The sequence below is a fragment of the Rhinoderma darwinii genome, chromosome 4 (genome assembly GCF_050947455.1).
Source record: "Rhinoderma darwinii isolate aRhiDar2 chromosome 4, aRhiDar2.hap1, whole genome shotgun sequence".
Lineage (NCBI taxonomy): Eukaryota > Metazoa > Chordata > Amphibia > Anura > Rhinodermatidae > Rhinoderma > Rhinoderma darwinii.
The window spans coordinates 200,767,344-200,780,458 of NC_134690.1; the positions used below are offsets into that span (position 1 = coordinate 200,767,344).

The window sequence follows — 13,115 nt, forward strand, 5'->3', positions numbered from 1 at the left end:
CTACTCGATTGGGGACCGGGAGTTACTGGCCTTCAAACTGGCTCTGCAGGAGTTGAGACACCTACTGGAAGGCGCGGTTCACCCTATCCTGATCTTCACGGATCACAAGAATTTGACCTACATACAGACGGCCCAGCGGTTGAATCCTCGTCAAGCCAGGTGGTCGTTGTTCTTTGCTCGGTTTCGGTTCGAACTCCACTACCGTCGCGCCGACAAGAATGTGAGGGCCGATGCCTTGTCTAGATCTTTCGAAACCGAGGACGCCATGGAATCTCCACAGAATATCATTGACCCATCCTGTATCTTCTCTGTGAATCCCCTGCAAGTCAGAGACATTCCTCCGGGTAGGACTTTTGTGCGTCTGGCTGACCGAGGAAGAATTCTTCGCTGGGGTCACAACTCTAAGCTGGCAGGTCACGCGGGTGCTCATAAGACCCAAGATTTAATCACCCGTCAGTTCTGGTGGCCCACGCTGCCCAAAGATGTCATGGACTTTGTCTCCTCGTGCACAGTCTGCGCAGCAAATAAAGTTGCTCACTCCAGACATGCGGGCTTGCTCCAACCACTGCCTGTGCCCGTTGCCCCGTGGCAACATGTCGCTATGGACTTCGTCATGGATCTTCCTCCTTCTGCGAGTTGCAGTGTGATCTGGGTGGTGGTGGATCGATTTTCCAAGATGGCTCACTTCATCCCGTTGACCGCTCTGCCGTCTGCTACGTGGTTGGCTGACCTCTTCATACAGCACATCTTCCGTCTGCACGGCTTGCCCCTGCATATTGTCTCGGACAGAGGTGTCCAGTTCACCTCGAAGTTTTGGAGAGCACTCTGCGGGCTCCTCGGTGTGAAATTGGACTTCTCTTCGGCCTATCATCCCCAGTCCAACGGGCAAGTCGAGAGAGTTAACCAGATTATGGAGAACTACCTACGTCACTTTGTGTCCAGGCGCCATGATGATTGGGTCAGTTGCTCCCGTGGGCAGAGTTCTCCTATAACAACCACACCAGTAAGTCGACCACATCCAGTCCATTTTTCATCGTCTACGGCCAACATCCTCGTATACCTCTTCCTGTTTCTACAATGTCCCAGGTGCCTGCAGCCGACTCCACCTTCAGGGACTTTCTACAGATATGGCAACAGACCCGATCTTCTATCCTCTTGGCGGTGGACCGCATGAAGAGAAAGGCAGATACAAGAAGACGGGTTCCTCCGCAGTTCCTTCCAGGGACTAAAGTCTGGCTGTCTTCTAGGAATATCCGGCTGAAGGTGCCGTCATGCAAATTTGCCCCGAGGTTCCTTGGTCCCTTTGAAGTCCTGCTACAAATTAACCCGGTATCCTACAAGCTGCGGCTCCCCCCCACTCTCAGGATCCCTAACTCCTTTCACGTCTCCCTGCTAAAACCGGTGGTGCTGAACCGCTACTCCAGGACTCCTAGTCCCGCAGTGGTTCCTGGCGGCCCATCTGGGACTTTCGAGGTAAAGGAGATTCTGGCTACCAAGAAGGTGGGAGGAAGGTCATTTTATTTGGTGGACTGGAGGGGGTTCGGCTCAGAAGAGAGGTCTTGGGAGCCAGAGGAGAACATCGATGCCCCTGTCCTTGTGAGGAAGTTTCTCTCTCGCTCTGGTCCCAAGAAGAGGGGGCGTAAGAGGGGGGATACTGTAACGTCTATGGCCACGGCCCGTCGATCGGTCGTTAACCCCGACGGCCGTGGCCATGGACAGCTTACCTGCCTGCAGCGTCGTCCCCCAGTCAGGCGCCGGCACTCTCTTCCGGGTTCCGAGTGTCTCCGGCGGGTACGCGCGCCCGCGCGTGCACGTTCTTAAAGGGCCAGTGCGCGCGTTTTGCAAAAAACTGCAATCTGGCCCAGGATGCCCTGGGCTATAAAAAGGGCTCTGCCCTCTTGCCCTTTGCCAGAGCGTTGTTAGTTTTCCCGTTGTTCGTCTTGCTTATGGTCTCCTAGTGTCTTCCAGCCTCCCAGTGTACCTTGCTCCTGTATTCCGTATCCCGTATCCTGTTTCCGTGCTACCTAGTGCTATTGCCGTGCTGTGCTACCTGCCGTGCTGTGCTACAGTCTACGCTACCCTGCTACGCCTCACCAAACGACTTCCCACCGCCTGGTTCTGGACGTGTCCGCCTCGCCACTGCCTACGATTGCCTCAGGTACTCTCGCTGAACCATTGAACTGTGTACCTTCCGGTTTGGCCAGCTGCCATCCCCGCTACGCGGTACGGCCCAGTGGGTCCACACCCCGCATCGTGACAGAGGTATGTGCTGCTCACACACGGCTCTCAGTCTGGGGAAGACAGGCATGCTAGCCTGTGAGAGTCACCACCATGTAAGGTGAAGGTTTTGAGGTACTGGGCACAAGGCTCAGGGTCTCTTAGTGAGGGACACTTAATGTTTAGTTATAGGCTGGACGGCCTAGGGTTTATTTTGTATGATTTTTGTTGTAACACTGCTTGATGTGTTGAAGACAATAAAGCTAGCTGTGGCTGGTTTAAACCCTTATTCAATGAGTTGGAATGAACTTTCTATGTGTGCCAACCATCTCACCCTGGAGATGGCGATCCTGTGAGCTAAGTTGTCCCCCAAGTTGTCACAATACACACACACATACATACACACATACATACCTACGGGGGGGGGGGTTAACATACATCCCAGGTCTTTTCCCCCTTGACCTTATAAGACCCCACCACACCACCCAGCATGCACCTTTGTATCCATCACATGACTATGGACACCATTTTTGCATTAACTCCCAGTAAGGGGGGCATTCTAGGGGCTGAATACTGGTGTCCTTTCCTTCATATAGCCTAAATTTGTAAGTATGCCCTGATGCACCCTCACACAGCTTATACATTTTCACGCCATACCTTGCCCTCTTACTCAGCAGGTACTGGCGGAATTGAAGCCTCCCTTTAAAATGTACCAGGGACTCATCAATAGAAATAAACTTTTCGGGGTTGTATGCTTGGGCAAACTGGGCACTGAAATGGTCTAATAGTGGTCTCCGCTTATACAGTTTAACGGTCAAAACTGGGGTCATCTCGGGGTGGGCGCTTCTCATTATCAGCATAATGTAAGAGGCGAAGTATTGCCTTATAACGCATCCTGCACATGGCCATGGACATGGCCATGCGGTACATCGGGGTGTGGTATAACATGTCTGTACTCCAGTAGGTCCTAATGGATGGCTTTTTCAGAAGCCCCATGTCCAAGAGCAGTCCCCAGAACTTGCCCAACTCTGCTGCATCTACAGGAGTCCACCTGTGGGATTGGGCATAAAATGATGTGCGGGTTCTTGGTCATATACTGTTGGGCATATAAATTTGTCTGGGACACAACAAGCTCTATAAATTCATTTGTGAAAAAGAACTTGAAAAAGTCCATCTCACTGAGCCCTGCCTTATTAAATTTTATCCCTGGGCTGCCGTGTACTTGGGATGTGGGGCTCATAATTGTCTGGTGTGGTGGTCCAAATGGGGTCACTTTGCTCAGGGGGTTTCAACTGTTGTGGGGTCACTTCTCTTAGGGGTTTCAATTGTGGTGGAGTTCCTGGGGCGTCTCCTAGGGGGTCCCTTCCCTTCATCACTGGATGAGCAGTTTGACAAATAAAAGAGTCTCGCCATCTGATGAGTCTGTCAGATGCAAGAAACGCATAGGCCTTTTCGGCAGAAAATGACCTTTGGGACAGCTTTATTTATGTGCATAGACACGTGTAAATTGTGTGCTTAGACACGTGTATTTTGTATACAGCAAAAAAAAAAAAAAATTAAGAAAACTTGAAGAGAACAAAATAAAAGTATACTTCCCTAACTAGAAGTAATAGACTGCTACCTAAAACCTTTTTTTTTTATAGAACTAGTGGACTTCCCTGACACTAAACCTAACTTGGGCGAGGGTTCCTAACACTAAACCTAACTAGATTTTATGTGAACTTCCCTGACATTAAACCTAACTACGGCGAGGATTCCGTGACTCTAGATCTAACTAGATTATTCCAAACTTTCCTGACACTAAACCTAACTACGGTGATGGATCCCTAACACTAAACCTAAATACGGTGACTGATTCCTGACACTAAATTCCCTGACGCTATACCTAACGATTCCCTGACACTAACAACTGATTTTATGTGAACTTCCCTGACGCTAAACCTAACTACAGTGACGGATCCCTAACGCTAACCCTAACTACAGTGACGGATTCCTGACGCTAACCCTAACTACAGTGACGGATTCCTGACGCTAAACCTAACTATTGTGACTGATTCCTGACGCTAAATTCCCTTGCGCTATACCTAACTACGCTTTTTGATGGTTCCCTGATGCTAACTAACCCTAATACTAAACGAACTAGCTGCTAACTTTCTAAACTAACTTTTTTTAAAATAAAAATGTATTATATTTTATAAAGAAAAATTAAATTAATTAATAATTCCCAGGGACCAAGAAATGTGGTCTTGAAAACTCAAAAGTGGTTAGTGATAGAGATCACTGACCAAAAACGTGGGTGACAAGGGGAACACAAGGACATGAGTGGGAAGTGGATAGAAGGTAGGTGGGAAAAGCAAAAAAAAACAAAAAACTATATATGTTTTTTTTTCCATTACTCTACACTGTCTCTCGACACAATCGCTCTCAACGACTCCAACAGAGGAATGAGTGCGGTAGGATCTGAGGTCAGAGCAGGAAATTATGTATGCGATTGCTGCTATTGGTCGGTTGTCACTGACTAACCAATAGCAACGATCACAGAGGCGGGACCACCATGATTGGTCCCTGCAAACTGAGCTGTGATAGCCTGCTGTCGGAAACAGCAAGCATCACAGCTCGATGAAGCACCAGGGGAAAATGGCAATGCACTTTACCATGACGTACTAGTCTGTCACTGAGCGCGAACGATGCGGTCAGCATGACGAAACAGTACATCAAGGAGCGGGATGGGGTTAAAGTGTATCTTCAGTTTGGAAGTGCACTGCATGATATAAATACAGGGTGGGCCATTTATATGGATACACCTAAATAAAATGGGAATGGTTGGTGATATTAACTTCCTGTTTGTGGAACATTAGTATATGGGAGGGGGGAAACTTTTCAAGCTGGGTGTTGACCATGGCGGCCATTTTGAAGTCGGCAATTTTGTATCCAACTTTAGTTTTTTCAATGGGAAGAGGGTCATGTGACACATCAAACTTATCGAGAATTTCACAAGAAAAACAATCGTGTGCTTGGTTTTAACATTACTTTATTCTTTCATGAGTTATTTACAAGTTTCTGACCACTTATAAAATGTGTTCAAAGTGCTGCCCATTGTGTTGGATTGTCAATGCAAACCTCTTCTCCCACTCTTCACACACTGATAGCAACACCGCAGAAGAAATGCTAGCACAGGCTTCCAGTATCCGTTAGCACAGGCTTCCAGTATCCGTAGTTTCAGTTGCTGCACATCTCTTATCTTCACAGCATAGACAATTGCCTTCAGATGACACCAAAGATAAAAGTCTAAGGGGGTCAGATCGGGAGGCATTTCTTCTGCGGTGTTGCTATCAGTGTGTGAAGAGTGGGAGAAGAGGGTTGTATTGACCCTGTATCATAAATTCACTTGCATACATATCATTCATTATACCATTGTGTATAATATCGCGAGTCTATCCATATCCTCCAATTTTTCAAACATTTAGCATGACTAGCAGGAGTTTGCAATAAAAGAGACTCATGATGGCAAGTAGTATTTATTCTACTAATTACTTCTGATATAGAGGGCGATATATTCGCCTTCCAGGACTTGGCAATGGACAGCCTAGTGGCAATGAATATGTGATGTATCACTACTCGTACTTCATAGGAAATATCTCCCATCCCAATATCCAGAACTGCCAATTCTGGTTTGTAAGGAATATCTTTCCCAGTAATCTCTTTCATCAATTTGTACACCTCTTTCCACAAACCTCTAATCATCGAGCAATACCACCACATATGTATAGTCGATCCTATAGATCCACACCCTCTCCAACAACTATTAGATGAACCAACGAAAAAGTGAGCAAATCTAGATGGCGTCAAGTACCATCTGAGGTGAATTTTCCGTGTGAGTTCCACATGATTAATACATCTAGAATGACGTAGAATCCACCCCGACGCCTTCACCCATTCCTCCTCGGAAAACTCTTCTCCCAGCTCACGCTCCCATCTCAACTCATTAGATGATTTTCGTATAGCCGTGTTATTCAGAAGAAGATTATAGCTACAGGAGAGTCCCTTATCATACCCCTGCCACTGAAAAAGAAACTGGTTTACTGGGGAAACGAAGGTCCGCTTAGAAAGGGTCCGGTGGCCCCTCATAAAAGGGGGGGTACTGTAAAGGATCTGCCAGGCACAGCTTCAGGGTTAACTTCCTTAGGTAATCAGTCTTCACCTGAGTCTATCTCTCTGAGACTGACTCCAGCTTCCACCACTCAGGCTGGCAGGCTTAGGAGTGGGAGAGCCTATCGCAGCCTGGCCAGACTCCGCTAGCTCCCGCCCTCTGTCTATTTATACCTGCCTTTCCTTTTCCTCCTTGCTTGTGATTCTTTCCGTGTGGTTTCCTGGCCCAGCTACAGCTCCTAACACCAATTCGATAGCACAATCGTATTCTCTATGAGGAGGTAACACTTCGGAGGCCGCCTTAGAGAAAACATCAGCGAAGTCCCGAACAAACTCAGGTAGCGTGTTCACCTCCTCAGGGGGAGAAATAGAATTAACAGAAAAACATGACATCAAACATTCATTACCCCATTTGGTAAGCTCCCCAGTATTCTAGTCAAACGTGGGATTATGCAACTGCAACCAGGGAAGGCCTAAAACCAAATCGGACGATAATCCCTGCATCACCAGTACAGAGCACTGCTCCAAATGCATGGAGCCAACAAGGAGTTCAAAAACAGGGGTATGCTGTGTAAAATAACCATTAGCAAGAGGAGTGGAGTCGATACCCACTACCGGGACAGGTTTAGGCAAATCAATTAAAGGCATAGCAAGAGACATAGCAAATTCCACAGACATGATATTAGCAGAGGACCCTGAATCCACGAAGGCGCTGCCGGTAGCAGACCTACCACCAAAAGAGACCTGAAAGGGAAGCAAGATCTTATTACGTTTCATATTTACGGGAAATACCTGTGCGCCCAAGTGACCTCCCCGATGATCACTTAGGCGCGGAAGTTCACCGGCTGCATTCTTACGCTTAGGACAGTTGTTCACTTGATGCTTGTCATCCCCACAGTAGAAGCAGAGACCATACCCACTCGCTGGCTCTCAGAACCTGAGGAGTGGGGCTTTAAGCGAAAGTAAAGCCTGCAACTCTCCCGAAAGGAGAGAAAAGCCCTCCGGTCCCCTGAGAACCGGTCGGGCAACTTGAGCTGGGGTTCAGGAGTTGAGGTGAGGGGAACCACCAAGGTAGCCTCAGGCTGGTTGACCTTCTGAGCCAGGGCCTGGACCTGTAGGGAGAGACCCTGCATTTGCTGAGCCAGGGTCTCAAGGGGGTCCATAGTAGTGTCAGGGACCAGTGTAGACTAGGTATATGGGCTTGTGATTATGTAATGATAGGGGTAGGGAAACGGACAAGTGAGCCCTAATCTACCCGCCACTCTGTCCCTGCCTACTTGCAACGACCCGCCCTAGGCGACGGGGTACAACTGGGCGGCGGTCCCTACGCTCAGTAAGTGCATGAGACAAAACATACAAGGGAATATAAAGCAAAGGGAAAGGGGAAGTTGCCCACGGCAACGCCGTGAGCAACAGAGTGGTGAACGAGCCAAGTCAAACCAGGAGAGCACGAGGTACCAAACGCAGAGCAGAAGAGTAGTCAGAAAGCCAGGGTCAGAATGGAGCAGGATCAAATTGTTAGGAGCTGTAGCTGGGCCAGGAAACCACACGGAAAGAATCACAAGCAAGGAGGAAAAGGAAAGGCAGGTATAAATAGACAGAGGGCGGGAGCTAGCTGAGTCTGGCCAGGCTGCGATAGGCTCTCCCACTCCTAAGCCTGCCAGCCTGAGTGGTGGAAGCTGGAGTCAGTCTCAGAGAGATAGACTCAGGTGAAGACTGATTACCTAAGGAAGTTAAAGAGGCTCTGTCACCAGATTTTGCAACCCCTATCTGCTATTGCAGCAGATAGGCGCTGCAATGTAGATTACAGTAACGATTTTATTTTTAAAAAACGAGCATTTTTGGCCAAGTTATGACCATTTTTGTAGTTATGCAAATGAGGCTTGCAAAAGTCCAAGTGGGTGTGTTTAAAAGTAAAAGTCCAAGTGGGCGTGTATTATGTGCGTACATCGGGGCGTTTTTAATACTTTTACTAGCTGGGCGCTCTGACGAGAAGTATCATCCACTTCTCTTCAGAACGCCCAGCTTCTGCCAGATCACGCTGTGACGTCACTCACAGGTCCTGCATCGTGTCAGACGAGCGAGGACACATCGGCACCAGAGGCTACAGATGATTCTGCAGCAGCATCGGCGTTAGCAGGTAAGTCGATGTAGCTACTTACCTGCAAACGCTGATGCTGCTGCAGAATCAACTGTAGCCTCTGGTGCCGATGTGTCCGACACGATGCAGGACCTGTGAGTGACGTCACAGATCTGCACTGCCAGAAGCTGGGCGTTGTGAAGAGAAGTGGATGATACTTCTCATCAGAACGCCCAGCTACTAAAAGTATTAAAAACGCCCCGATGTACGCACATAATACACGCCCAGTTGTACTTTTACTTTTCAACACGCCCAGTTGTACTTTTGCAAGCCTCATTTGCATAAATACAAAAATGGCCATAACTTGGCCAAAAATGCTCGTTTTTTAAAAATAAAAACGTTACTGTAATCTACATTGCAGCGCCTATCTGCTGCAATAGCAGATAGGGGTTGCAAAATCTGGTGACAGAGCCTCTTTAACCCTGAAGCTGTGCCTGGCAGATCCTTTACAGAAAGGTTAAACATATTGGACCTGTGTCTTTTTTCAACTTATGTAACTACGTTAAAAAAATATATGTTGGTTTATTTGAAATAACTATTATGATTCAATAAAAGTTAAATAAAAGTAATTTGTATATTTATTAATGTAAGTTATTATTAATTATTCTGTCTATCACCAGTATTTTCCAGACATAACAACATCTGCACTTCAAAAAATATATACATCATTTCCTTTGGAAATTAAGTTTTCTCATCAGGTCAGTACAGATAACAAAGACGTCAAGGTAACTCCATGCAGCATGTTGTATTACACTGTATATTCTTTTCCTTATTGACAGTAAACCTATACTTATTATGGTTGCTTAGGTCTTGCTGCAATCACTTGAAAAACTTGATGATGTACAAAGCTTCTTGGGGACCATTGTACAGCATTACAATGAGGAGCTTGGACACCAAAAACTGCATATTGAATTATCAGAGAACGTTGTAATTCAAGTTATCCGCATACACAGAGTCTTGTGTAGTGAGAATGGGTGAGTAAAGCTACAATATTTAGTGAAAGTCTATCCCATGTACAATATTTTGTGATGTTTTCTGTGCTAATTATTCTTCCTTGATTATTTTAAAATGATTAAGAATAAATCTCTGACTTCATCTATTATAATCAATCATAAGTAAGAAATTTTGTAATAAATTTTTATTACAAAGTTAAGTGTGGCATTTATTAAAACCACAGAGTGCCTTATGAAAGTATTCACCCCCTTGGTGTTTTTTCTATTTTTTTGCATTACAGCCTGGAATTAAAATGGATTTTAAATAAGATTTTTTTTTGTAATGGACCTGACTAAATAGTCCAAACTGTTAGTTCAATGATAGAAAATTATAAAAAAAAAAAAAAAAAACAAGTTGTGAGCGCATATGTATTCACACCTTTTATTTTTGTTAAATAAACAAACCCCTAAATAATCAGATTAATCTCCGTATTTTGATCTGGACTGGGCGCCTGTTGTAGTACCCAATGCCATAAATTGTATTTTCATAAAGAGGGGTACGTATTTATAACTTAGTATTTAATCTGCTAAAACAGCAAGCTAAATAATAGAAAAATGAAGATAATTGGTATATAAGGTCACTAGTAGTAACCTCTTAACAACATCGGACAGGATAGGACAATGTCATGGGACAGTATCATGGTATAGTATGATCATTCAGTGGTTTGATCTACACTATACTTCACATTGCTCCTAGCAGTGGTATGTATAGCGGGGCTGCTGCTTTGAAAAAGGGAGACCCCTGATTCCAATCAGTAACCTAACCCTCACCCCTAAAGAGGCTCTGTCACCAGATTTTGCAACCCCTATCTGCTATTGCAGCAGATAGGCGCTGCAATGTAGATTACAGTAACGTTTTTATTTTTAAAAAACGAGCATTTTTGGCCAAGTTATGACCATTTTTGTAGTTATGCAAATGAGGCTTGCAAAAGTCCAAGTGGGTGTGTTTAAAAGTAAAAGTCTAACTGGGCGTGTATTATGTGCGTACATCGGGGCGTTTTTAATACTTTTACTAGCTGGGCGCTCTGATGAGAAGTATCATCCACTTCTCTTCAGAACGCCCAGCTTCTGGCAGTGCAGACACAGCGTGTTCTCGAGAGATCACGCTGTGTCATCACTCACAGGTCCTGCATCGTGTCAGACGAGCGAGGACACCGGCACCAGAGGCTACAGATGATTCTGCAGCAGCATCGGCGTTAGCAGGTAAGTCGATGTAGCTACTTACCTGCAAACGCTGATGCTGCTGCAGAATCAACTGTAGCCTCTGGTGCCGGTGTCCTCGCTTGTCTTACACGATGCAGGACCTGTGAGTGACGTCACAGCGTGATCTCTCGAGAACACGCTGTCTGCACTGCCAGAAGCTGGGCGTTCTGAAGAGAAGTGGATGATACTTCTCATCAGAGCGCCCAGCTAGTAAAAGTATTAAAAAACGCCCCGATGTACGCACATAATACACGCCCACTTGTACTTTTACTTTTAAACACACCCACTTGGACTTTTGCAAGCCTCATTTGCATAACTACAAAAATGGTCATAACTTGGCCAAAAATGCTAGTTTTTTAAAAATAAAAACGTTACTGTAATCTACATTGCAGCGCCTATCTGCTGCAATAGCAGATAGGGGTTGCAAAATCTGGTGACAGAGCCTCTTTAAAGCATCCCTATCATTAAACACCGTGTCTCATACGAGTTTCACCAGATACTCCCAGTTCGTCAGGGAAAATGTCAAAGGCGTTATATTGGGATGCAATCAGTGGCGGATTAAGAAGACCATGGGCCCTGGGCTGTTACCCAAACTTGGGCCCCCCTTCTCCACCGCCACCCTGCCGCACAGTAACTATTGCTAACACTACCTTTTTGCACAAGCATTAACTAATGGGTGTTACGATTCCCCTTTCACAGGGCTGTGTCCCTACATACTGACAGTATCACACTGTGCAGGGACACATCCTCCTGACAAGGGGATTGGTAACACCAATTTTCCTATCAGTGCTGGACTTCAGAAAGACGTTGTGTGGAATACAAGGATTTCCTATAATAAACATGTCAGGAGAGGGGACAGATTCTCTACAAATCCAGTGACTCACAGGTGATGACGTCTCAGATGCTATTAGTTTTTTTTCCTCTTTTCTTCTCCTTCCGGTCCAGAGCTCATGCCGACTTCTCCTGGCCATGACCCATTTCTGCAGTCCTTAAATATAATATCACCATGCACTGCGCCCCTGAATATAATTGTGTCACACACTGTAAAGTAAAGCACCACATACAAAGTGCCGCCTGTAGATAGCGCCAACCCCCCATGTAGACAGCGCCACACACACCCCCTGTAGATAGCGCCACACACCCCCCTGTAGATAGCGCCACACACACACACACACACCTGTAGATAGCGCCACACACACAACCCCCTGTAGAGAGCGCCACACACACAACCCCCTGTAGAGAGCGTCACACAGCCCCCTATAGATAACATCACACAGCCCCCTATAGATAGAGCCACACAACACTCCCCCTTGTATATAGTGCCACACAGCGCTCCCTTCCTTATATATGGAGCCACACAGCGCTCCCTTCCTTATATATAGTGCCACACAGCGCTCCCCCCTTGTATATAGTGCCACACAGCGCTCCCCCTTGTATATAGTGCAACACAGCGCTCCCCCCCCTTGCATATAGTGCTACACAGCGTCGCTACAGTGCAGCCCTGGGATGACATTTTATCCCATATGACTGCTGCAGTCTGTGATTGGCTGCAGCGGTCACATGGGGTGAAACATCATCCCAGGAGGCCGGCCCGGACGAAGAAACTGAATTCTGGGCAAGTATAAGATTTTTATTTTTTCTAAATTGCGTTTTTACATAACATCTGTTATTTGTTGCGGCTTTTACCACCCCATTGAATTAAATGGGGAAAACCCGAAACAAATGAGCAGCGTTTACGCAAATACAATTGACATGCTGCGTAATAAAATAACGCACCGCAGGTAAATTTCTGAGCTTTTTTTCCCTTTATAGTTTACGCAGCATGTGGATGAGAATTGTTCACATCTAATCTACTCTGCTGCTACTGTATCTGGGCTTGTCCACACTTAACGGAATTGGTGAGTATTTTCCGCCCGGAAAATACGCAGAATACAGTAGTGGCAAAGTGAGTGAGATTTACCAAATCTCATCCAGACGTTGCATAAAATGTCCGAATAGACATTTTGTCCTGCGGTGCGTATTTCTTGTACTGCAGCATGTCAACTCCTGCTACGGAAAGTGGACAGAATTGCTGCCTTTTTTCAGAGGAGATCTCACCATCTCCCAACATTGATAAAAACGCAGCAAAATACGCACCATGTACTGCAGCAAAAATGCAGGAAATGGTGCTTTATTTCTGCAGCAGAATTTTTGCTAGTTTCTGCGGAATTGCTGCAGATATATATATATATATATATATATATATAGTACACATTGTAAACACGCATGCACTTACCTTTTATGTAGGATATTTGTGAAGGGCGTTCAGCAGGTTGATGTGGTGGGAGTCTTCACACAGCGTTTCTCCTGCTCACAGCCCAACACAGAGCCCGCAGACAGTCTCCCCTCCCCCATGTCCCGACTGCTAGAAGCAG

At 46.1% G+C, this 13,115-nt stretch overlaps 1 protein-coding gene across 1 annotated transcript in view; it reads left to right on the top strand.

Moving 5' to 3' along the window:
• Positions 1-13,115, top strand: part of LOC142759653 (dynein axonemal heavy chain 5-like) — a 466,211-nt gene that overhangs the window by 324,047 nt on the left and 129,049 nt on the right. The window contains 2 exon segments of the mRNA XM_075862058.1: positions 9,127-9,231; positions 9,314-9,480. Coding sequence (XP_075718173.1) covers positions 9,127-9,231; positions 9,314-9,480 — 272 coding nt within the window.